Here is a 27456-nt window from a genome sequence, read left to right on the forward strand (position 1 = left end):
AATTAATTTGCTAAAGAAAAACACTCATTAAATCACTCATTAAATCATGTTAGAATTAATGCAGGTAATAATTAATAAAGGTGAAAAGCTATTCTTATGTATATTAAAGCAGCGTTTCTCAACCTTTTTTCTATCACGGCACCCTTTAAATATATGCGAGATGTCAAGGCACCCCAGTTTACGGACGGGGGGGGGGGTGGGGGGTTGGGGGGGGGTGCTGGCGCAGTACTTCAGGTGAGAACGAGGGGTGTTGCTGGCGGAATATGAAATAAAATAGCGCGTGCATCGCGTGGGGGGACAAAAACTTTACAGTGTGTCCCAATTTAGGGGCTGCATCCTTCAGAGGCTGTATTCGAAGACAGATTGCGCAGTAATACACCGCCTCTGTGGGTCGCATCCTTCAGAGTATGCTGCCTGTGAATTGGGACACACCCCGACACGAGCTGACTCTGGAAAGGAAATATGCACGTGAGGCGCAATATTTTGACGGCACCCCCGATGAAGCCAGACGGCACCCCAGGGTGCCACGGCACCCCAGGGTGCCGCGGCACCCTGGTTGAGAAAAACTGTATTAAAGTGTTAACTATTCCCAAAATTGTCCTTTAAGAAGCTCAGCATTATTTTTAATTTATCATCCTATCTTTGCTGTTTTAATAACTTTTTTTGGCTTGAAAAATATCCAATGTTAATTGTAAAAAAATATGCACAATTTGTTTAGTGTTTCGTGCTTTTTTGTATTTGCTATGTGTGTATGCAATATATAAAATGTATGTATGTATGTATATAAGGCTATCGTTGCAGTAGCCTATATATGATCACAATCAAGGCAGCCCCACTTGCTCAACTGGGAGAAGTTTAAAAGACAAAAGATTGGATTTAAGATTAGGTGTGCAATCACCCTTGAAATTTAGTGATCTTTACAATAGCTGGAAAGAGCAAATTGGCCTCAGATTTGAAATCAGAGCCTGATTATCCAATATTGTGGGCCAGGCATTAGATGTTAACAGTGTGTTGTTAGGGGATTCAGGGAAGACATTTGTGAAAACCTGGCAGCAGGTTCATTTTCAGCTTGGGAAAAGCTCCACGACTGGATTATACAGCCCTTTTTTATTGACTTGACTTGGTGACTGGAATGCTGATTGCCGGATAACGTGAAAAGTTCCACCGAAAAAAAAAAAACAGAAGAGTTTTGGCTGCTTGAATACAATCAATGTCTTCAATGTTTGTTCCTGTTTTCAAGTTTTGTCCGAGTTCGTTTAAGACATCGCCGGTCTATCCAAATCGAAATTTGGGCCAGTACTTGACTGTCCGAGACCTCTTGTGTCCTGTGTTGATGGAGACTTTTGGTGCAGGCGTTTTTGGTGGAGCTTTCTCCTCCTCTTTGTCCGTTATCGTGAAGCCTTGTTCTGATTTCTCATGCAGGTTCATCCTAGGCAGAAAGTGTGTTGAAACATGTTGGGACTTTACCCTCGGGCTGGATCCCATTTTGGCCTTCCCTCGTTTGTTAAGTGCCACAAACCACTCTCTACCAGTCCGGCGGTTCTTGTGGGTCACTGAGGCGTATGTGTTGTAACTGTTCTCCTGAAACCTCTCCCTGAACTTGCAGTCGTCTGTGAAGTGTTCCTGTAAAATAACCAAAAAAAGATATATATATATCAGTTTAGGAGCAACACATCACTGTAATCAGACTAACACTGACAGATTGCTGCAGTCATTTACAGAAACATGCATGTCTTCAGGCCATGAAGGAAACCGATGGTGGGTCATGTGACACCAAGGGTCGAACCCTGGCGTCTAACATCTAAAGAGAGAATGTGAAAACGGACTGATGATCTTACTACATGTGGTTCAGCTGGAGCACAGCTGTGATGGCAGTGACGTTTACTTAGTATAAGGTTACCTTAGCTATTTTTTCTCCTTTTCTTTCCTAATGAGATAATTACTTCTATGCTTAGAAAAATAACAATCACTCCAGTCCCATTTCTGAAATTCTTCCTGAATCTCTCTCTGGTCTCATTGTGTCAATGTTGGCATATTATAAGCATTGTATCATGAATTTACTTTAAACGTGTTATTTTAATCATGAATACACCTTGCTATTCTGCTATTCTAATCCTAAATGTACATCAGGAGTGCTTTGCTAATCACAAACGTAGCCCAGTAGTGTTACTCAAGTCACATGTGAGTGAAATTTACACAGTAAATCAGCCAGTCTTTTAGTAAACAAATAAAAGCGCAGGCTAAGTTAACTTAGCTGACATTTTAGCTATCTTAGGTATCTTTTTACACCTGAAAGTCTGCAGCAAAATCCACACCAAGGTTCCTGTCTTTTTTACATACAGTAGAAATATGTATACTTATATGTATACTCACACTGTAGTTTAGTAAACAGACTAAAGAACCTTGCTATGTTGAGAGACTGTGTCTCTCTGTACTACCGTATATATTAACTGGTTTGTAGAAGTTATTGTAGAAATTAAGCTCTCTGTCTGAATCCGACTCCTTTTTGGATACACGCACATCCCCAAGGCAAGATTAATGTAAAAGATTCTCCTCAGATTCCTTTTATTTCTATTTATAAATATATGTTAATCTACTGTGACAGTAAATAAATAAATAGTGTGACATACCTGCACACCAAAGAGAGACTGCCTCAATTACCTATAATTGGTTCGAAAGTCTGAACCATCTAGAAAATGTTTTAACCCTGCAGGCAAACTCGATGATGATTCCGTTGATTTGACCGAGACAATCTCTTCGGTTTGGACCAAAACTGACAAGTTTTAAAACCAGACCAAACAAGTTAGGTGAAAGGCCCTGTCCACACGAATCTGGACATCTAAGAAAAAATATCTTGGCCTTCCGTCCACATGAAAACTGTGTTTTAAGTCAATGAAAATTGAGCTTTTCGAAAACGCCTTCCAAGATGGACATTTTGAAAAACACTGCGACTAGTGTAGCCATGTGGACAAAGTCAAAAATCTTCGTTTTTAAAAGTATTAACCCTGTACAGATTGTATCTTTTAGATAGAAAACGGACAGTTTTCTACAGATTCAGAGTAAAATTGGAATGAGCACCATGCAAAAAGACACACCTAAAAACCTAAGCTCTCAGATAATTTTATCTAGACCTGCATTTGCTTGTTAGGTCTATGGTTTGTTAATAATCATTGTTACGCAAGGAGAGGTGATGCACATTTCAAAGACTCCTGGTCCTAATAATCAGCAACAAAGAATATAAGAAAAGAATATGAAGAGAGCAGTTTTCAAGGAGTGGTTTTCTTAGTTTATCATGTAATAAAGAAAAAGAAATGGTGGAGGTCAAGTTGTTGTCAAAAAGGCAAGAAAACAGTAAAACTGAAAAAAGAAACAAATCACACCCCTTGTTTGGCTGCAAATGATCTTCAGGAGTTTTTAGCAGACTGAAGTGGAGTGGTAATGTTTTACTGTGTAGTGATACCTCCACATATATGATTAAATAAAATATACGATTACTATGTGCAATATCATGTATCATTATTATGTTTCACAACAATATGTGGAAGCAACTGATTGGTTCATATAAAGTACAATCCTATAGCCTGCATATGCTTACATACTATGTCCTTATCAAAGCTGTCCAGGTCCAGAAAGTTGGCTGGCCAATCAACAATAGAGCACAGTAATATCATGGTAGTAGTTTTGGCACTGTGGGCAGGTGCTTAGTCCTGCTGGAAATGGAAATCAGCATCCCCATTAAGCTTGTTGACAGATGGAGTCATGCAGTGCTCAAAAATCTCCTTGTAGACGGCTGTGTTGACTTTGGACCAAAGCAAAATGGACCAACACCAGCTAATGACATGGCACCACAAACCATCACAGACTGTGAAAAACCTTATACTGGATTTGAGACCAGACTCTAGGACCTTGATTTCCAAATGAAGTGCTAAATATACCATAGCATACTTCTGATGTTGTCTTTGGTTCAAACATGAAATAATATTAGTTGTAGCCCCTTTTCTGGAGACATTTGTGCGCAATGGCTGTTGATAAACTAGCCTTAGTTCAGGTTCTTACCATTCTCTTAAAGCTGTGGTCATCCATACCATTGCCAACCATATTTCCCCTTTCAGAAAACTGTATATTACTATGCTTAAACACTGCACTCTGTGAAAAGCCAGTCTTTGACCCATTTTTCTAAAAAAAGATATTATACCTCTTTTTACGCAAGTTAGAATAGGTCTATGTGATATACAAAACATGTTCATGAAGTCTTTTGCACAAACTCACTCTCACATAAAGACCTCTCACCAGCTCTGTTCTTACTAGGGCTGGACCCGAATATTCGGGTATTCGGATATTCGTTCGTTGAGTAGGTATTCGGTTTTTAATTTTGGTATTCGGATATTCGTTTTTTTTCTCCTTTCCAGAGTTCCACCTCATTCTAACCACTTCTGTTTTAGCGGGTCCCGTCAGAATATCTTGCGAGCGGGACAGAACTGAACTGTTATTGGCTGGAGCGGGAGTTTAATCCAGACGATGCGGGAGCAAGAAAACTGTAATAATTGTAAAAAAAAAAAAAAAACCTAAAGAAAACTCTCAACGCGCAGGATGGACCGACACACACACGCACACACCGATGGTGCAGCGCTGCTGTTTTAATAAATATATAAGTAAATTTGAAGCATTAAATGTAGTTTATTTAATTTATATTAGGAACGTGGGGCGGGAGCGGCAGAAATGTGTATGTGGCGGGCGGGCGCGGGATTAAAAGAAGCAATTTTTTTGCGGAGCGGTAACGAGACAGAAACGCGGGAGCGTGGAAGAGTGGGTTTAAAAATCAGTCTCGCGCAGACCTCTATTATACATGATAAAAAAAAAATGCAGGCTCTTCGAAACTGATTTATATAATAAAACGTAAGGGGTAATGTGGCAACAGTAGGGGCTAAATCGGTTACAAAAGCCTGGCCTACAAAAATGATGTCTGAACGAATTTCCTCTTATCTAATATAATTTAAAATGGTTTAAAAATATAAAATAATTTCTAAGCAAACGAAATATTTAATATTGAGCTTATAGCCCAAGTGCAAAAATACAAAATCAGTAATACGGCTATGCCCTGCACAATGCTTAAACCGAAATAGACCAAGTACAATAACGTCATTAACAATGACTTTCCTCTACTCTAATATAATTTAACATGGTTTAAAATATAAAATAATTTCTAAACAAACGAAATATTTAATATTGAGCTTATAGCCCAAGTGCAAAAATACAAAATCAGTAATATGCCCTGCACAATCCTTTAACCGAAATAGACCAAGTACAGTTTACAATGACTGTCCTCTAATATAATTAACAATGTTTAAGAATATAAAATACTTCCTGAACAAACGTTTTTTTTTGTTTGTTTTTTTAAGCAAATAGCCGAAGTGTGAAAACACAAACAGCAATTTACTGGGCTGGCTTGCGCAGCGGAGAAACCGTGCAGCAGCCTCCTAGCCTGCTTACGCAGCGGATAAGCCGCGTGTGGGGCAGCAGAAATTCCGGGATGAAAACACAAAGAAATCTGGGCTAAAAACACAGAAAAAATATGGGGTGAAAACACCAAAAATCCGGGGTGAATATGTCTCGTCGGTCAGAGCAAATTGAACATTTTTCAGTGGATTAAAGGGGCCGTGATTTGCTTTTTTTTTTTTTTTCTTTTTACCTCTTTTTTTAAAAACGAATATTCGAATATTCGCTTCGAATCAGTGCCGAATATCCGGAGCTTAAAAAACGCTATTCGGGCCAGCCCTAGTTCTTACCAGTTTCAGTTACTTTCAAAATGAGACATTTAAGGGCTTCATCACTTTTATGCAAATAAGCTGTTGCTGGCCATGCCATGTATAGGCTTAGCGTTTACCATGCGTTAGTGTTAGCTTGTGCTAAATGACAACACATGAACAAGCTAGTTCATGCTGAACTGTGATGGTATAAAGTACTTACAACTCTATTATCTGCTGACTTGCCACAGATCCCTCCTTCAGACAAAGTCTGCTGGCTAATCCTGCTGTGTACTGTCTGAAGTTCTCAACCAGCAGGCAGAAATGGTGTTTCTATAACTGATCTAGTGGGTGGGGGTCTTGGGGGGGTTGACAGGAGAGGGGTGGTGCCAGGGTGTTTTTTATGCAGGTTTGCTTTTTGTGACGTCACAATAAGGCAGCATCCAAACGGCTGATGAAAGCAAATGATTCCTGACACCAAACTCCTTCAGTGGACTCACAGGGTGTTTATAGGGACAGTTGAGACTCTATCTGAATTTGAATACTAAATTTTTGACTGGATTTTAATGAGCTTTAACCCGTACTGATTAAAAGTTAAAAAAAAGGCTTGACATTTAATAATAATTCTGAAATAGTTTACATTTATGAATGAATTTCACCTGTATTTTTCTGGATAAACATAATTTTGTGCCACTTCTCACTCCTCAGAGACAGAAATAGAACAGACCACAGCATTACAACTCAAAACCAGAACACGGTGAGCAAACACTCTGTAATTACCACGCACACACATTGTCGGACACCGCATTAGCAGCTGCTGGAGACCGGCCACTCTGTGGCCTGATTGAGTTAGCCCCTCATAAATCGAGCTAATGAAAAGCAGCGAGGAGATTACGTTCACAGAGTCGCAGAAAGGAGCGTTGAGGGGTTGCCAGATAATTGCGAGTCTTACTTTTATCCGTGGCCGAGCTCAAAGTCATCAAAATGACTTTCCTATCAAAGACCCTCGGTGAGTGACGGGAGCAGGGCTGTCTTTGTGCAGACTAGAAACATCATTAGTCCATGAAATAACTTTATCCACCCAGGGCAGAGCAAAGGAAGACAGATGCTCTGTCGTTTTTTTTTTTTTTTTTTTTTTTTTGCCAACAATCTTCGCCTGTATGCTGTGCAAGCTCTCCTTCTTGGCTAGGGTTTCACAAACATGGCCATCACCTTCAAACATGCCCAGGCATCTTTTTGATCCCTGCCTTAGTGAGCATCCTGAACCATCTGAACAGGAGGTCAGACACAGCTTATTTTTTTTCTGATAATGGTGAGAGGAAGCCTGGTCAGAATGTGTTAAAAATTATCAGGTTATGATGATGATGATGATGATGATGATGATGATGATGATGATGATGAAATTTCTTGATGATGCTGAGGATGTCAAAGAGCTTGATCCTAGGAATTTGTTACACTATGCAGAAGTAAATGCTTTACATGCCTTTTGATGCAGTTTTTTTATAGCTTCATCAACACATATCTGGATAATTGAAGATCATAGCCTTCCCTATATTGGAAACAGTAATAACTTGTGAATTGATCAGAACCTACTGCCCTCTAAACAGAGTGATGGAAGGCTTGGATGGAGCTGCTCAGACATGGAAACCCTTTACATGAAGCTCTCTACGCCCTACTGTTTATGAGCTGATCTAAAGCCACATGAAGTTATAACAGCACTGTGTTTTAATAGCACAGAGAGTTGACTGAGATATTTAGCAGTCAGGAAATTCAATAGAACTTCAACTGGAGTTCACTGAGCTCCTAAGAGTGACCCATTCTTTCACTTTTTTTGTTTGTAGAAGCTGTCTGCATCTAGGTGCTTGTTTTTTTATTATTATTATTATTATTATTATTATTATTATTATTATTATTATTATTATATCATGTATTATTATTAGTAGTGGTAGCAGCAGTTTTAGTAATAATTGACCTGTAACTCACAACTGACACTTTGCAGAATAAAGATTATCCTAAAGCTTGTGCTTCACTTCGGTGACACTGTGTTTTGTTTTTCTTGTTTATCTTTATACCTTTTATTTTGGAAAGAAATACAGTTTTAATCCATGTGAACTTTGAACTATGTGTGTTCATGTACTGTTCACTTAAAAACATTTGTGTTTAGTGTGTTTAGTCACATGACTCTGTCTCATACAGTCTGCAACATAGAAGAGAACTCAAACACTGATCTTCTACCAGCTGCTTCTACCTAAAAAAAATGGTATGTCCGTCATTTCCTAAAATAATTATTCATTAATATGTAAAGGTAAAATGTTAAACTAATTGCGATACTGATTTGAGGTCATATTACCAGGCTCCACTCGTACACCTCTTCTACAAAAAAAGAGTTTATATCTTCTATGGCATCATTCAAAGGACCTTTTATAACACCTTCCTTTTTAACAATGCTGGCTCTAAGCTGTATTTCTGTATGATAAAAAATATGAAAATGATAACATTATCTATTTAGCTATATTTGGGATATTACTTGAATATTACTATTTTAGACATTCTTGCAATGTAATGATTTTTTTTTTTTTAATCATTAAATGTTGTGAGGTTTTACCCCATACTGGGCTGACATGCTCACTTTTCTATGTTTGTCTACAATTTTTAGGAATGTTTTTATAGACAAAAAATATATCATTACATTATTAAAAATATCTGGATGTGTGTGGACAAAGCCTTAATGCTCTTTATGTATTAAAGATCTCATTCCACCATTTTTTCATTCTAAAACGGTCTAAAACGCTGCCACTATGAGCGGGACGTTGCAGGTTTGAACCCCCCGTCATGCAGCTTTACCATCAAGCTGCCTGCGCTCAGAGAGAGCAAAAAATAAAAACCCTGCTCCCTCCGGGTGGGTAGATGGCGCTCCCCCCACATCACTCCTAGGGTGATGTCCACAGCACAAGGCGTCTGTGAGCTGATGTACCAGAACCGAGTCGCTGCGCTTTCCTCCAAGTGTGCTGGCTGCTCGGCAATGCTGCATCAGCAGCAGCTCGAAAAGAAGCGGTGGCTGATTTCACATGTATAGGAGGAGGCATGTGTTAGTCTTCACCCTCCTGGTGTGTTGGGGCATTTCTAGTGATAGGGGGAGTCCTAAAGACTGGGTTGGGTAATTGGCCGTGTGAACTGGGGAGAAAATGGGAAAAAAAAAAAATGACACTAGTAACAGTCTTTGCAATGTCATGTTTGTAAAACGCAAAATCCACTGGAGATCTTATGTAAACCTAGTTACTTACACCTGATCGACTTGTTTTTCTCCTACTCTGAATATTTTCTTTTACTAGCTACCACAGACAATGGAGGTTGAGGAACAGTTTCATGTGCAGCATGCATATACAACTCAGAGAGACCTATAGTATTTCACATAGAACAAGAAAAAGTGTATTTAAGCGGAAGGACACCTTTAACATCTGCCTTATTAACTCAGTGCTTAGTTTTCCAGCTGATCCAATCCAAGAAGATAATTATCTAACCCTTCACGACATGGGTCAGGGTGTTGGAGGAAACACAAAAATGTTCAATGTATAATTTGGCTCTGGTCTTATGGATCGGAAGAATATAAACTAGATGGATGGATAGATGAATGTAGGGATTAATGACTAGGTGGATGAATGCACAGATGGATGGGATGACAGACAGAAAAATAGATAAGAACATGTACATAACATACAGTATACAGCTCTATTAAATAAATAGAGTAACTACAGGAAATCCAGCTCTTAATATGGCACAGTGCTCTAAAGCTTTTTAATGCTGTGTGGTGAGAAAAATATACAAGATTTTTGGAAGTCTGCTAATTTTTATTCCTGCTGCATTGTTTGAACAATGCTTGGCAATCGCCTCAGTTTATGTATCATTACAGACTGCATCTGTGGGGCCTTTTGTAATGGTTCACGATTTCCCTACAAATTTACCGTGCCCATGGGAAACAGCAGCTCTGGCACTGCTACTGTGTACTATATGTTATATCACCATCAGGAAGCTATATCACAGATTTTCTATAGTTATGTGTACTTCCTGCTGAAATAAGCGTGATGTACGATGAGATAGAAAGACTCCCACAGACAGATCTGGCTCTGGGATACGCACTGGTATGCCTGCTAAACATCCAGCTGGTCATCCATAGAAAACAGACCCTATGCTGGTCAAGAGCTAGTTAACAAGTTAGTACCAGCATATGGTATGTTTTTTCTGAATGACCAGCTGGTCTTGAGCTAACTTTTTTAGCAGGGATATACATTATACTACAAATTTATGCGTATCAATTTCCAAAACACAGTATCAGTTTTGAACTATAACCCTACATGTAGAGATTGGTGTCAGAAGTGGTTCATTTGGTGTTGTGTTTAAACCCCACCCACTATATAGCATTATTGTACACTATTATTAGGGCCCACATAAAATATCTATCCGTCTTTCTATCTAACAAAAAGCTAACTTTCTTTTTTTCTGATTTTATAAACATTTACATCAGATTTAAGAGCTAGGAATGACTTAACATTCATGTTTGCTTAGTTCCAGTTAAACAGATATCGTTTTTAGCATGGCCCCAGGTTAGCCTTGCTAGTGAGATTAGTTGATAACAATGCACTATACAGTATTCTGTACATCTAAATCAAATGTAAGCATGTACACAGACAGATGTTGGAAGGTTAGAGTAACGATTATTAATTATTAATAATCTGACTTAATAATGATTATGACTGTTTTAGGCTAAAAGCAAAAATAGAAAATTTAAAGTAAAAACTCATTATTTCATTTGTTTATTGTAGTGAAGTGTACAAGAAAAAAGTTCATCATTTTTATCATCAATTTTAGTTTTTTCATCTCTGCACCTCACAATTGAAATTTCAGGAAAAATGAAAAAATAAATCCTTTATTTTCAGTTTTTTTAATGTTTGCATTTTGCAAGTTGGATTATACCATCAGATTTTATACAAAAATGGACAAATCTGAAAAGCGAGAGAAGATTCAACTTTTCTTTTTTCTTAAAATTCTGTTTGTAAAATCCTGAAACAAAAAATAGATAATTGAAAAAATTGGATAAGCACTTTTTGTCTATACTGAATGAAAAAAAGTTTTATACCCAATTTTCTATTTATGAATTTAGCTTGATATGGTCAGAAAATTTAACTGCTAAACGTTACACCGACCTTTGACACTCTTGTGTGTATGACTGATTTAATAAGACTAAAATATAGGCCTTTCATGATAATCGACAATAAATGGACATGACCTCAATAATATCTGATAATCGTGAGATTGTCCATTGTGTTCATTTGTATGTTTGTTCACATAATAGTATATAACAGTGAACAGAAACTTATATTTCCCAATCTGTGATTCATTACAATTCTGTTGTCTGTAAAAGGGTATAGAAGCTTTGTTATGCTATTTTATTATCATCTTTTCAGTGGTATTTAATTGTCTTAAAAACAGGGCTGACTGCAGAACAGCCTTGACCACAGAATCCTTTCAGCATGGTGCTTAACACAAAAAGAACCACACCGTTACCCTGTAACCTGTAAATGGCCAATAGCCTTTGCCTGTTTATTCTTACCTCTTTACCCTCATTCTCAGTTTTGCACTTTTTATCTGATGTGTTATATGGCTGTATTTTGCTGCAGCTGGAGGCAGCTGGCTGTTCTGTGCTTGCTATGTTTAGCACTGGGTGGCTGTTTAGACTGAGTGCTGGACAGGTACTGTTTGTCCTACAGAAGGTAAAAACAGATAATAAGAAGCTCAAATACTGAAGATATTAAAAATAAAATGTGTGTACCACAGTCAGACAGACAGATTTTTTCCCTGAATAATTTTGCTTGTCAAAGGTCTAATACAAATAATGATGCGTAGGTCAGGGGACTGTTACAGCTATTCTAAAATCTTCAGTTTGTGTCTCCATGTAGTCCATGGGAAATGTTGAAGCATACTGTGTATTACTTATACAACTGTTTCATAATATTATGCACTGTACACGGAGACATATGCAAACCCATTTCCAGTCTAAATTTGAGGACGTTGTTTTACACTTTCACTCATTTTCTAATGCATTTTTTGATAAACTAAAAGTCCTCTGCCTTTTGAAGATATTTGCTTGTCAAAGACTCATAGTTACAACCTTCCACTGATGTAAAAAATGTAAAATCACATCAATATTTACAGCCTCAAATCAGAAAATGTTAGGAAAGTTTTGAAAAATGCACATTTAAAAAATAGCATAGTGTTACTTAATAACCAATATGTTTCATGTTTTTTCTGCCCAACTTCATTTCATTTGTTCATAAACATTCATTCCTGCATTTCTAGCTTGCAACACATTCCAAAAAAGTTGGAAAAGTAAGAATTTGCCATTTGTAATGTTGCCATTCCTTCTCGCAATATTTAAATTATGTTTAAGCGTTGAAAATATCAGTGTGATGAAGTGTTTAAGATGTATTGTTTTGCTTTGTATTGTTGAAAGCTTTAAGGATGTCCCTGTAAAAGATGTTTTAGGTGTTTTTCCTGAAAGCAGCATATGTTACTCTAAGGCAGACCTGGGCATTGTACAGCCGGGCCACAACCAGCCCGCTGACTATCTCTGACCATTATTAGATTGTTGGTAAATTAGGTAAAAAAGGAAGGGAAAAATAAGCTATCTGCACCAAAAACTTGAGTGTGTGTCAAAAACAGTGTTTTACGGTAGCTGCGTGCAAAGCTGAAGGAAAGAGGCTCACGTTTCTCGAGCAGAGACTAAAAGTGAAACAGAAACTAGTTTTACAGCTGAATCAACATAACTTACCAGGTCTCATCAACACATATACACCAGAAAGACAACTACCTATGTATATGTAGAACAGTGTAACATTTCAGAAATGTATGGAGTCCTATAAAATAAGCAAATCAAATTATGCCACAAAAGTCTTGAAGAACATAATTGTATTATTTATTATGTATGTTCCCAGTAATAATACTGAAAAAGTAGACAACAGTTTGGAGTCCTATAAAACAGGAAACTCAAAGGGTTATTTTATCACACCACAAAATATGTTCAGATCTCATTCTCATGTATTCAAAATATATGTTTTAAGTGATATTACTGTATCATTTTGAAATAATAGAATACCAAATAAAAGAAAAAAATATATTCAGTTGTTCATAAAACAGAATTGATCACTTGTGTGCTGTTGTCCACATTTCCACACCAAATAGTCAATCTGACTTTAATGCACTTGTTTAAGCCCAAAACAGGCTAGATTTCTCTCACTGAACACAACAAAAATAACTAGGGTAAAAAAAAAACATACAAATGCATGTATTGCATTTTTTGTATAAAGTAAAGTGTTGCTGGTCTTTTGAAAAACTTTATTTTTTTGTGTAAAGCTGTGTAGCTGATAGTGCTGCTAGTTTTTAAACACTGTTAATGTTGCACATTTTAATTTTTTTTTTTATAAATGTTTGTTAAAAATTTATGTAATTATGTGCTTAACATTTTCAACTTGCTGTTACACTTCAGAAGGTCTGATAGCTTTACTTCAGCAATAAGTGGTGTGTATAATAATACTTTAGCACAAAAGTGTATAAATGTCCTGTGCTGAGTTGTCTGCCTTGGTAGACCTATTACAAATAAGAAACTACAGCTCTTTGCTAAAGTTTTAATGTACAGTACGCTGTGAGTATGACTTTCTAATAAACATCACACTAAATAGTTCTGCATGTATATACTAATAAATAGGAGTTTTGAGTTCCCATACTCTAAAAATACAGCTGGTGGGAAACTATATTGTGTGTCCAAGGATGGTCTTTGCCCACTAGAGAGCCTTGGGCCTACACCAGCCACTGAAATAATAATATTGCCTGTTTTAGTTTACTGAAGAGTGCAGCATAGCAGAAAATGATGCCATTACGATACTAACTAAACATGCCAGTCACAGCTTGACCTAGCATAACTTCGTAAACGCACTTACATTGTATTTGAAGTTGCCCACATTGCCTCTGGTTGTTTCTGTGGGGGTTCCTGCTGAATATTCTGAAAGTATGTTGACAGTTAAGGAAATAAGAGTTTCATGAGGAGCACTTGGTGGTTTATTTTTGTGATATGAATAGCAGCTGCCTGAAAAGCAGCAGACGTTCTAAAGTACTCGTATGCATGCTTAGGGCAATGCTGGTTCTTCAGACAGCCCTGCTTCTGCCAGTTTTGCTGCATGCATCCATTTCCCAGGAAATATTTTGGTTTTTCATGTCTCCAAAGTCGCTTATGAACATTTATACTGGAACACCTGCTTGAGGTTCTAAAAAGAGAGCTCTCTACTGTCCAGGTAAAGCTTTTCACTACATTTTAGAGCATTTTCAGTGACCCTATAACAGACCCTACACTGGCTAGCATTTTACCAAGTGATGGGGAAGAAAACGGGCCATCCTACTCAACCACAAATGGTTTATCTCCCAATGACAGAAGCAACTGTACCACTTAAAGATGTAGTATTGCGGACAAAGTCAATGGAAACGTATTTAGTCTTATACTTAGGCCAATACATTGGACCGATCCATTCACTGAACCATCGGCATCACTGGCAATCTCTCAAATGCAACCAAATGCAGCACTCAACATTTAAATGCTTCATAAAACTGTTGATGCGCAGGCTTGCACAGGAAGTCAATGTAAGCACAGCTAATCATATACTTAGGCAGGGGGACATGGGACCAATGCATTTACTAAACCAGATGCCGATACTGTGGGAGCCTACATGCCAGTACCTAGGCTTTATAATGCAGGTTCAGTATAACCTACAGACTGGATACACCATCAGGGCACAACACAACTGCAAAACTTCAGTATCAAAGCAAAACATGGTGAGCTTGGCCTATCCTCAATTATCAGTTAGTAATCCAGCTCAGAACATTTCGCATCACGACTAACCCACTCCTCCCAGCCATCCCATCCCTGACTGGCTGCTGTATCTTTTAGTTTAAGTCAGTTCTGATGCCAGTTTATTAATGGTATTGGATTGGAACTAAAAAAGACAAATCCATTAACTACACCAGATCAGGCTCAGAAAACCGTTAGCTTCTTGCCAGCAATCTACCAATAATAGGGCCAATAGGACAGGATCGGAACGTTTTATGTTTAAAAAAATTGTTGATATAGGCTTGTAATTTGTGCCAAATTTTAGTATACACAGCTAGTCACTGGAATGGTGAGACTGCGGTATGTTTCTCTCTCTCTCTCTCTCGCCCTGTCCCTCATTTCTCTATTGTTTGCTCTATAAATCCAGGTGACCCTTTAACCTCCGAAAAGATTATGTTTGTAATGGCCTGTGGGGCGGGTCACATGGTGCGATATACATCTGTCTTCTCCACCATTATCTCTGCAATAAATTGCCCCTGTGAAAACATCTAAATATTAAATATGACAGACGGCGCAACAACATCAGACACCGAGTCATCCGATACCCCATCGGCTGGGCCGGCTTGTCTGTGGAGCGCGGTGCTCCGGGGTTTAAGACCCAAGCTGACAGGGCTATTAAATAAGCCCATGCAACTGTAGCTGGGCTGAGGAAAATCAAACCTAATTCGATGCTGACTGAGCCACTGCAGCTGCTCTAATTGCTGATGATGTCTGGAGCGGCTTAGAGGCTCATCTTCAGATTTATGAGTAGGTCTTTTTCTTTTTTTTTACCCCTTCTTGCTTCCCCTTTTGACCGGTGCGTTCTGTGTTTCTTCAGCAGTCTTGCTAACTTTTAGAAACTCTCAGTGTTACGTAAACACTGGGTGGGGTCAAACACTACAGGAGGGGGTGGGGAGTGGGGTAAAATACAAGATGAGAAATCTTTTTATCTTAACTAAGAGTCATTTCATTAAGGTCAGGCTCTGACATCATGCAAAAACATAAATCAAACAGAGTGTTGATTACAGCCCTCTCAGGTTTCTATAATATTCTTTCTAGTGAGAGTGAGCTTAAGGTGGAATAATATTTATAATTCCAGTTCCACACAGAGGTTTATTTTCAGATGGAACCGAAGAGTCCTGTAAAAGCCTCCTAAAAAAATAAGACATCATGTTATCTTTCTGACAAGAGGCTACACTTAAAAAAAAGTGTGGCTAGGTGCAAATGCACCTTGCCTAGAGACAAATATATATAATGCACAGGCTCCACTGTCCCATGCAACAGTAATGGAGCTTCTAAAGCATATATAGCTCAGCTGGGTGCAGACAGAAGATCCAGGATTAGCCTTTCCTTAGATCCTCATAAATCCACTGGCCACCAGTTCTGAAGAAAATTACTCCAGTAAGAAAATCTGATATTTCAGTAATGTGATATATACAGTCGTGTGCGAACTTTGGACAGCCCTTTCAAAAAAACCTGATGGGGAATTCAATAGGATGATTTAATGACATCACGTAAACAAATCTTCTAAAGGAAAGCATCATTTCTATTTATTCTGCATATTTGCTATATTTACGATGATGAAAAAACGTGGGATCAAAAAATATTAAAATTACTCAAAAACTTTGTCTTTGTACGGGAAACCATTTTGGCAAAAAAAAAACAATGTCCTTATATAGGGACTGTAGCTTTTTTTATTATCTTTGACATTTGGAATCAGAAGGACCTATTTAGTCCCAAAACAATATTGTAGCTTTTTACAGTAAGTAAATAAACTAATGCTTCTGTCTGGACTGGCTGTAGAAACGTTTGAATGGGATTCCCACCATCTTGTTTTGAATAAACTGAGTGTATTGTTGTTATGTGACAACTAAATGGTACGGGCAGTCTCTCCATATTAAGCCAAAGGGTCAATGTTTAAAAAATTAAGTATCATGGTGCATCATAGTGGTGAAACAATGAAATCAATCAATGAAAAAATAATTGGGATTAATCACAACAATAGTAGTGTAACAATAATAGTATTGATCATAATAAATCATAACTTCTCTTCCTCTGATTAAGATACACAGGTTCCTGACATGATGGGCATCACCTTTTACCTTTCCTCATACAAAACATGGGTAGGATCTACCAATAAGAGGCAGAAGATGGACACAGCACCCCCAGTCAGAGACAACGAGTAAAACCAAGTTACAGCAATAATGCATCACAAACAGAACAAACCCTCAGCACTGGGTTGCTAGTTATAGGAATGTTTGTGTAATTTTAAAGTTCAATTTTTAAAGTTCAAAGAATGTCATTGAGTCTTTGCCAAACAAATACATTTTTAACCAAATGAACTATTATTTTTCAGCCATGTTTTGACATTTAAAGTTTTGCTTTGCCAGTGAGCCTCTGACACCTTCTTCAACTTTTAAGACAAGAATATATAAAAGGACAAACACAGTACATTTCCATTAAACCCAACCCTAAAAAAGTGACTTCCCACCAGTCAATCAGTTTTATCATCAACTTCATCACTCTGAGTTGACTCCATCACATAGCATCACAGCCTCAGCTATATAGATGTTGGTTCTTCATCTTTACAGCTGTCTGCCTCTGTTTGCTCACCGTATTGATTTTTTTCCCCTCACATCCTGCCAAGATTATCAGCTATCCCAGGCTCTGGCCTAATCTGCCTTTCCCATTAGCACATGCTAATAAGCTCTGACTTCTATCGGTCAGGCCCAGATCCCCCCAGATGCTTGTCGGCAGAGCCAGTCTGTGATGGGCCTCGCTGCCACTGAGCAAATCTTTGCCATTCTCCAACGAGGCGAATTTGCAGAGACTCGCAAATATCGGACCTAGCCAAGATTCACCCCCCGTGTGGGTGGGGATGGGGAAACTTTCATCTCAGAGGTGGCTGCTGCTGAGGAATTGATGTCTGATGTCTGCAAGAGCTCTGCTGTGGCTTCATGACTTCCTGTGAATGCAGACTGTGTGGAATTGGACTTACGGTAGCATGAAGCCATCCCCTTTTGTTCATGGCTAGAAAACGATTGCTGAAAACTCCTCGGATTCCTATGACTCCTTGAGACACAGCAAATAGTTCCAGCACACCTGCAGACAGACACAGTACATTTTAGAGCTTACTTTAAGCTTCCTACAAAAATGCGTAGGCAAAGCAACAAGAGATGCACCAAATAATGTTTTTTTAGCCATTTTTAACTCCTAAATGGACAACATAAAATATTTTATTTTAATCTTTCTATACATTTTGCAACATTTTCCACACTGGAAAATTATAATAGGCCATGAGTATTTTCTGTCCTGTTTTTATAGAAAAAGTTAAGTTACAATTTTAAAACTATTTTTAAACAGTATTATCCCAGCAATCAAATAAACAAAGCACAATACATTTACCTTAAAATTGATACGAGATGTTAATCTACACAGATTTCTCTCATAAACACTTCATTTGCCTGAATAAATGCTTCAGATTATTTACAGTAAGCATAGATTTACAGACTTCCACTAAGGCAGGGTGCAGCAGCAGAAAGCAGAAATCAGAAATATTAGTGCTGCTGGAGTTTTTAAACACCTCAGTGTCACTGCTGGACTGGGAACTGTCCACCAACAGTGTCCTGCGGGCAGCGTCCTGTGACTACTGATGAAGAACTAGAGAATGGCTAAGACAAACGAATAAGCTTTATGAGGTAGAATGGTTCTCCAACTGTTTTAAATGAGTTTTAGAGGTGCTAAGAACTTGTTAACTGCTTTTCCTTCACTCTGAGCTCCAATTAGTCAAAAACCACCTGGGCTGGGTTTTTATGTAAAATGCTGTGAAGGCCTCACTATTTTTTTTATCTAGTACTTAATCACCTATGTGTTCCTTCATAGTTAGTAAGTATTAAATTTGAATCTGCCAACAGCGTCTTGTGGGCAGCGTCCTGAGGGCAGCGTCCTGTGACCACTGATGAAGGAGCATGGCCAGCACAAACAGATGAGCTTCTATCCCTGACTTTACATCTATGTACTGTACATACTGATGCTAGGTAGGAGTGTCTAATAAAATGGACAGTGCGTAGACACAGTGTTCAAAAACTCCAGCAGCACTGCTGTCACATCCACTTATACCAGCACAACCCACACTAACACACCACTACCATGCCAGTGTCACTGTAGGGCTGAGAATGATCCACCATCCAACTAATACTGTACCAAATACAAGACTACAGTCTGTAATTACAGAACTACAAAATTAAAGCTGATAAGATGGACAATAAGTGAAGAAGAGTTATTAAACTGCTATTAGAGACATATAGACACATATATTATGGAGCAAACTTTATTGTCATTTTGGCTCTCAAACAACTGCAAGCGCTCTCACTCAGAACAAAAGGTTTTAGCTGGTTGAGCTTAACTCAGCAAAGCAAGCATTGCCTTGGCAGCCCTACTTTTCCCATCTTGCTCACAAATTGCACACAAAAACAGGCAACCATAGAAAGGAAGACCAGATGAAGATCTTCTGATGATCTCTGGTTTCTGTTTCTGGTTGCACTTGAACCCCAAAATAAAAATTTTAGCAACTATTTCTTTCACATTTATCGTTTAATTTGTTACTAGCGAAAAAAAACGGTTAAAATCACACGGCCATATCACACAGCTCTACTCTAAGTGTAAGTTAATCACAAATTTTACTTGGTTGCTTTTAAAGCCCTGCTGGTCAGGCACAATCTACTGTCTAAACTTTTTTTTATCCAGCATGACACTGCTACATTTTTTTATTACTGGTGCCCAACCCCACCACCAACCCCTCCGTCATGTGGCAATGAAACTGATACCACGAATGATGCTTTTCAAATTACTGTATTAAAGCTGGAAATTCCAGTATCATGACAACATTAACTGAGGTAACATTAGCTCCCCAGCTAATGCCTGTCAAGATGAGCCAAATGTGCCAACAAGATGGCAAACCTACTAATGTCACAATACAATATAAATTTCAGTGCTGTGGGATTAATAAAGAATTTTAGGGATGTAGTGAAAGTGACACAGTGATGTATGAAAAAAATAATACTGTACCAGGCAAAATTTGGACACACCAATTTTCATTTACTTATTTTCTTTATTTGTATTATTTTCTACAGTGTAGATTAATACTGAAGACATCAAAACTATAAAGGAATGCACATGCAATTAGGCAAAAAGTTAACAAAAAGTGTTGTGTATTATACTTTCTTCAAAGTAGCACCCTTTTCTTTAATGCCAACTTTGCACACTCTTGGCTTTATTCTCAGTTGCTTCGTGAGGTAGAACCTGGAATGGTTCTCTAGCTGCCTTAAAGTAGTTCTAGAGGTTCTGAGCTCTTCTTAACTGCTTTTCCTTATCAGTCAGAAAACACCTGGCTTGGGTTTTTATGTCAGGTGTTTGTGAAGGCCAAACACTTTTTATATCTAATACTTAATAACGTGTGTTTTTTCATGGTTTATACATATTTTATTTAAATCTACATGCTTACTGTAATGCACTGTAAGCGAAGCTCTCCATGTATTACTCTGTCACATACAGCTAACCTAGCAATGATGCAGCGCTTACAAGCCAAACAGCACAGCTACAAACAGAGCAGCAATGGAACTATTTTAACTCGCGGAGTGGTTATAACCAAACAAATCGTATTTTCTTGTCTTCTTTAACTCAAAATATTTCAATAAACAGCAATAATAAAACTTATCGCAATAATACACTTCATGTTCTTGTTATAACGTGCAATATTGGCACTGTATTACAATATTACATGTTATAGCACTCCCTCTCGTGTATTATTATTGCTTATATAAGAATGTGTTTAAATTTAGATACTAGATAATTGTTCAGAATTTTAAGAATATTTTAAAGAAAGTACATTATGAAATACATTATGAAATTTTCTCAACATTTTGTTAAACCATTCCATAACAGTCTGTACCTAATGTTATATCTGTTGAATTTGTTCTTGTGCGTTTAGATAATACTTTTTTCTGGTTTGTGCCCATATTGCCCAAACCATGAGGGGCAAATCACTCCAGACAAATCTGTTATCAAAGAAAGCAATCTTTCACCAGTGGGCGTGCCAAATAAGTTGTTTTTGTTTTATATCAGCACTGAACAGCACCCCTCTAGTGGAGTTGTCTAATGCATGCAGAAAACTAAATCATAGTGCACTTACTATATAAAACACACTAAAACAGCTGTTAAAAAACATTATCTCATTATATAAACTAGTATAAACTAATATTTGATATACTACTTTTATGAACAAAATTGTGGCAGTAATGTAAACTACAGAAGCAAAGGTGTCAAATAATGAAGTACAAAAACAACAATGTTACCTTACTGAAATCACAGTTTTGGTTATCTATACTTTACTGTTGTAATTATTTTTTTAGATTACTTTTTACTTCTCTTTTAATTTTTCACACAGTTATCTGAACTTTTCAACTCGTGACATTTAAACAATTGCCTCCTATTTACTCCTATTTTATTTTTGCTTGATTCAAACTTCAAACTTTGCTTGTTTCATCACTAAAGGGTGGTGTCGATCAGCACAAGGCATCTGTGAGCTGATGTATCAGAACCGAGTCGCTGCACTTTCCTCCGAGTGCGCTGTGATGCTACTCTGCAATGCTGCATCAGCAGCAGTTTGAAAAGAGGCGATGATTAGCTTCACATGTATCAGAGGAGGCATGTGCTAGTCTTCACCCTCCTGGTGTTGGGGCATTACTAGTGATACGGGGAGTCCTAGGTAATTAGCCTTGTAACTTGGAGGTGGTGTCAGTCCAGTCCCACACAAACACAGTGTGAATTGTTGCATTTTAAGCTTAGATTTGTTACTAGTTTTCTTTTTTTTAATATTCAGTTTTCAGAAATCTGCTTCATTCCAATAGCAATATTTTGTCTCTAATGGAGACATTATTAAATCAGCCCTAATATAATGCAACCAAGACTCTGTGTCAAACGGCAGGGTTTGTTAATGTTATCAATAATGATAACATGACATATTTTTCATTGAGTGACTTTTTGGTCTCCTTTAGACACCCAGGTCACCCATATGGTATATCTATAGCCATGACAGTAATGCAATATCAAATTTAAAAAATATTTTTATCTTGGGACTTTCTAGCTGACATTCCACACGGAAAATGAATCTGGCATCATTCTGTGTGGACCAGCTCTTTGAAAAGAAGAAAGTAACACTATCTCGCTGTTTTGGTTCTGTAAAGCCTGTGTCCAATTTTATCAAGATATTTTGACCACATTCTCTGCTATATTCTTGGGGATTAGGCGTAGGCCTAAACAATTTATGTGATTGGGAGGACTGCCCGGGTCAGCTAGGTGTTTTGTATTAGACATTAATTTTCGGTGACCTCTTTGTGACTGGGTCGTTATTCTCAGTGACCTCCTTTGCTTTCATTCGATCCGCAACACCGTGGTAGCATTGGGCCCTGTGGACGAGCTTAATACTACGGTATGCTCTCCAAACATTGAACCATTAACGAGAATCTAACGCATGGCATGCTATCGACGGCAGTCATTCCGGTTCCCTACCAAATCACATTCTCATCTGAGCCGCTGCACCTGTTTACATACCACCTCTTCCAATAAACAATCCTCTGCAGTCAGGAGCAGCAGCACAGGCTGCCAGTCCTGCACATCTCGATTCGCTTTGGCAAAGCCTATTGACCTTATCACCTGCTTGAAGCAGCCCACGAGCCTTACTGGCATTACACATTTATTAAGGTGGCTGTTAATACAGATGCTTTGTCCGGTGTTTTTATTATTCGACAGCAGTGAGGAACAGCCCGACACCATTAGACCTTCCCCAATTTAGTCTCGATGAAAAGCTGCTTGATTTATACTGTATAAATAATGAGAGAGTCAACTTTATCTCTGTGCCTAACGATGGCTTGTTTTGGGACTTCCCCACAGGCATTGTGGAACCTTATATATGTATAATAATGTATGGTAATAAATAAAATACTTTAACTCCTCAACAGGCCAGAATTTTTTGACAATTTTCTGCCTGACATTACACCACTAAATCTTAAGGACTTTTATTCAAGCATAACATAAAAAGCTTCCATGTTTGATAAGGAACATTACTGAAAAAAAGCATAATTGTAATTGTAATAGAAAGTATAGAAAAATAGTTAAGTTATCTGCAACTGTCAAAATATAATAAATCAAATCATAAAATGGCTCTTTTCAGAACTTCATTTTAAAATCTCTATTTTTTTTTTATAAAAATCAAACATTTTATCTTCTCCAAATCTTTAGTTTCGTTAATGGTTGTCTAGTTTCTACATCTATTTTCAAACATGTAGAATTTCAGTTGATTTCTGTTACTGATCTGAAATTATTAAGTGAATTAGAGAGTGGACAGGCAGCTTCTCCAAGTGTCCTGTAGAACATGTCAAAGCCCTCAAATTTTCAGAGTATAAATACGTTATTTTGCAGCAGAGAAAAAATAGGGTTTGTATTACCTACACCTGTAGCCTGTATACAGGTATAAGGTATGTTAATAGATTAAAAGAGTATTGAGTGATTATTTACTCATACAAATTAGTAATACAAACATTACAGTAAATTATCATACATCAATACAAAAGGTAGTTGTAACAGGAAGAATGGTGTTCCTTTTTATCATAGCCACTACATTCCAAGAAAGCTACAACTGCACTGTCTAACTTTGGTAGAGCTTCATGAGATCTCCCACCAGAGCTGTAAAACACTGCATGACTCAACTCACGTTTTTGTAAAACCCTGTAATCTTCGACTACAGTGTCAGTGAATGTATAAACTTCTTTAAATGTTGTAGTTCTTTAAGCTTGTCAACAAATGCATGTGCACAGCGCTCAAAAAAGAGAGCACTCATAGTGTTTTTGTATGTAGTACTGTAATGCAGTGTTAGACAAATGAACTGGAGGGGGAGTCCATATACCAGTAAAATAAATAAGTACCTTAAGTACTATTATTACGCTCTTCACATATCACAGCATGGGACTGTGCCATAAAGACTTCTGCTTAGCTGCTTATTAGTCAAATAAATGGAATGGACTAATAAGGCTGCCTGGTGATCATCAATTAAATCTTGTGAGGAAACTTATAACAAAAAAAGTTATTTTTCTGTACTTTACTTTTTTAGCAGTTTAAAACTGATAAAACATTTTCAACTTAGATAGAAGCTTTTATCAAGTAGACATCAGGAACTCTTATATCTTGCATAACTGTAAATAGACACAGAACGATACAGCAAGTTAAGATAATAAATCGCAGGAATTTTCAGAAATAAGCAGTCAGTATTTTAGCTTATCAGAGATATACAAGTCGTCATTATCTCAGCTTGCTAGTGTTAAGCTAGTCCTTTTTGGCTCATGTCTTTAATGTGTTAAACTGTCAATCTGTTTCTGTAAAGACGTAGAAACTGATACCAAGTGTAAACTGTAACGCTAAAAGTTATTATTTCCTTTAATTTATTTCAGTAGGGCCTTTTTATGGTACTGTTTCTGCTACATAATGTAGCTAATGCTAGCTATACTACACTGGGAGAAAGAAACTTTAAAGAGGTGCACCTGCTTTAGCTTCCAAGCATATCAAATGCAAAAATAAACTATTAGTTCATGAAGTTTTAATTTTCCAATTTTCAAATTGTAAGAGTGAATCTAAGTAGATAGACATTTGGCAGTGATTTTCATATTTTACATTTTTCCTTCACTGAAATGCAAGGCGGTTGAGTTTGCACTGTGTTCAACATAAATGCTGCATCTAAGATTGAAAAGGGATGATTATTATTTGTGAAAAAAATAATGAAATGTAAAGGACTACTTGCAATTGGGCTGCTTGTTTACAAACAAAAAATCTAAATCCTAATCTGTGTTATTATATATATATATATATATATATATATATATATATATATATATATATATATAATAACCTAATACAATTTATTTTACTCCAAACATTGATTATATAAAACATTGAATATATCATGTTGGATCCTTTGGTAAAGTTCCTGTATTTTAAATATTGCAATATATATTGTATATTGCAGAACATCACCATATCACAATGTAGATTTTTCACAATATTGTGCCTACTTTTAGCTATTAGGTTACTGAAGACATATACAGCTCTGGAAAAAAAAACAAGAGACCACAATAAATAGTAAAGCCATCAAACCAAACAGAACTGCTTGATTTTTTTGCACCAGGAGTGGCATAAAGTTATCCAAAAGCAGTGTGTAAGACTGGTGGAGAAGAACATGCCAAAATGCATTAAAACTGTGATTAAAAACCAGGGTTATTCCACCAAATATTGATTTCTGAACTTTTAAAACTTTATGAATATGAACTTGTTTTCTTTGCATTATGTGTGGTCTGAAAGCTCTGCATATTTTTTTTGTTTTGTTATTTCAGCCATTTCTCATTTTCTGCAAATAAATACTCTAAATACAATATTTATCAATATTACATATATTACATATTACATATTATATAGATATATACAATATATATCTGATTTAGAATTTGGGAGAAATGTTGTCAGTAGTTTATAGAATAAAACAACAATGTTCATTTTACTCAAGCACATACCTATAAATAGCAAAATCAGAGAAACTGATTCAGAAACTGAAGTGGTCTCTTATTTTTTTTCAGAGCTGTGTATCATAGAGGGGTATCACCTTAGGGACAGCTCTGTAGAGCTCCCTTTATTCTGAGAGTGTGCAGTGAATGAGTTCTGCAGGTAGTTAGGGGAGTTGAGTTAGAGGGGGGTCTTTGGAGTTGGTTGATGTTTGATTCAGCAGCTTTGTGAATGAAGACACTGGTACTCACTCAGATGGTTGGGCTCGTGGCTCCCGTTCACTCTTCCGTTGGTGTGAATCTGAAGGTGGAAGCCGATCCCAACTCTGCAGTACAACCGGCCGGTCCTGCGTCCAGACACGCGCGCCTCGTGCGCCGAGAGGGAGACGGTGCTAATCAGCTGAGCAAAGAAGAGTCCCGCGAGGAGAGGAGCATGCATTCTTCCCCTCTGTCTCTCTCTCTCTCCTTCTGTCTCTCTCGCTGTCTGGTTAGGGCGCTTGTTCCAGCATTGCGCGGCGCTGCTCGCGCTCTGAGAGCAGCGGCGGCTCTGAGCGGGGGTCTGCTGCTGCTGCTGCTGGCGCGCGGAGATATTTATATCACAAATGATCTCACTGCTTTCCTGATGCGTGCCTGAGTTGTGAAGGACGCTCGAGCTCTCTCTGCCTCTCTTTCTCTCTCTCCCTCGCTCCCTCTGTGTAAACACACGCACGCACACGCGCGCGCGGACATGGCTGGTGTGTGACCCTCCACACGCGCTCAACAACATCACCGCCAAAAACTTTGGCTAGTGCAGCACAGGAGCGCGCGCTCATCCCTTTGCGCGCGGACAGAGATCCTCTATAAGACCCTGAAGCCCCGACTTTACACACTTTACACTCTTTTATAGTCTTTACACTCTTTACACCGTGTGAGCTCTCTGTGCGCAGAGCAGTGAAGGAGCTCCAGAGGAAACGCGGAGACCCCACAGCCGCGAGCGCGAGCCGCACTCAGGTGTCGCGCGCTCTCCGTGGAGCCTCGCGCATGCGCACTCAGTACTTTCCAGGGGTTCTGATTTATTCAGCAGTCTCCTTCCGCCTCGCGGGCTATCAGTCAGACCATTTCAATATTTCAGTGGAAAAAGCTCGTATTTGGAAGAACCGTTCAGACTGTCTGTGAATTCTGAGAATGTGGGTTTTTGTATGGTTGATCATTTTAAACATTTTTTTTCTCAAAAATAGCCTCAAGTAAATAATTAAATAAAATTTTGTGTGCCGTAGCATATACTTGTGGAGTAGTAAAACATGATAACAAGTACACTGTAAAATAAGTTCACTAAACTCAAAACTTTTGTTGTAACCCATTACCTAAGAAATTTTAAGTTCTTGTAATATCATTTTTAAGTACAGTGAACTTAACAAATATACAGATCTGGAAAAAAAAAATTAAGAGACCAATTAAAAAACCTTCCCGAAAACCTTACAATGTCTTTATTTAAAAGTTTGAAAAGTTTAAAGGAATCTGTCCTGAAAACATTCCAGTTTTACTCTCTGGATTAAAAATTATGGGTTTCTTTGATTTTACCAAATTGAAAACCTCTGGAATATAATCAAGAGGAAGATGGACGATCACAAGCCATCAAACCAAGCTGAACTGCTTAAATTTTTGCACCAGGAGTGGCATAAAGTTATCCAAAAGCAGTGTGCAAGACTACTGGAGGAGAACATTCCAAGATGCATGTAAACGTCTCATTTTCTGCAAAAAAAATGCTCTAAATTTCAGTATTTTCATTTGGAATTTGGGAGAAATGTTGACCGTAGTTTATAGAATAAAACAACAATGTTCATTTAACTCAAACATACACCTATAAATAGCAAAATCAGACAAACTGATTCAGAAATCGAAATGATCTCTTTTAATGCTATATATATATATATATATATATATATATATATATATATATATATATATATATATATATATATATTTTTTTTTTTTTTTTAAATGAAGATTTTCCTGAACTTATATAGTTTATTTACAAAATTATTTTATCTCAACGACTATATACTACATTGGTTTTAGTAAAAATTGTGTAACTAATATAATTTCTGCCAACTTAACCAGAACACAAAATATATGATAGTATATTATATTTTATATTATTTGCTTTGAATAGTAATTACTTTGAATGTGATGGTCAGGTGAATAAAATTTGGCCACA

The 27456-nt window shown here is 37.5% G+C and overlaps 2 protein-coding genes across 2 annotated transcripts in view; one reads left to right on the forward strand and one right to left on the reverse strand.

Moving 5' to 3' along the window:
- Positions 1 to 27456, forward strand: part of LOC125786735 (cyclin-dependent kinase 5 activator 1-like) — an 832135-nt gene that overhangs the window by 9810 nt on the left and 794869 nt on the right. The gene's annotated exons all lie outside the window — the stretch shown is intronic.
- Positions 576 to 26036, reverse strand: fgf5 (fibroblast growth factor 5). Its single transcript, XM_007250494.4, has 3 exons — positions 25512 to 26036; positions 17654 to 17757; positions 576 to 1623 (listed from the first exon to the last, which is right to left on the reverse strand). Exons 1-3 carry the CDS (start codon positions 26023 to 26025, stop codon positions 1273 to 1275), a joined length of 969 nt encoding a protein of 322 aa, XP_007250556.3. The 5' UTR covers positions 26026 to 26036; the 3' UTR covers positions 576 to 1272.

Source organism: Astyanax mexicanus, chromosome 22, assembly GCF_023375975.1.
Source record: "Astyanax mexicanus isolate ESR-SI-001 chromosome 22, AstMex3_surface, whole genome shotgun sequence".
NCBI classification, from domain to species: Eukaryota; Metazoa; Chordata; class Actinopteri; order Characiformes; family Acestrorhamphidae; genus Astyanax; species Astyanax mexicanus.

Bases quoted from the DNA above. Each gene is read 5' to 3' on its own strand.
- fgf5 (XM_007250494.4), bottom strand. From the start codon at position 26,025: ATGTTGTTGAGCGCGTGTGGAGGGTCACACACCAGCCATGTCCGCGCG. The intron at 17,758-25,511 runs GTGAGTACCAGT...GTCTGTCTGCAG, and splicing joins CCACGAGCCCAACCATCTGA to GTGTGCTGGAACTATTTGCT. The intron at 1,624-17,653 runs GTAAGTCCAATT...GTTATTTTACAG, and splicing joins GGGGATGGCTTCATGCTACC to GAACACTTCACAGACGACTG.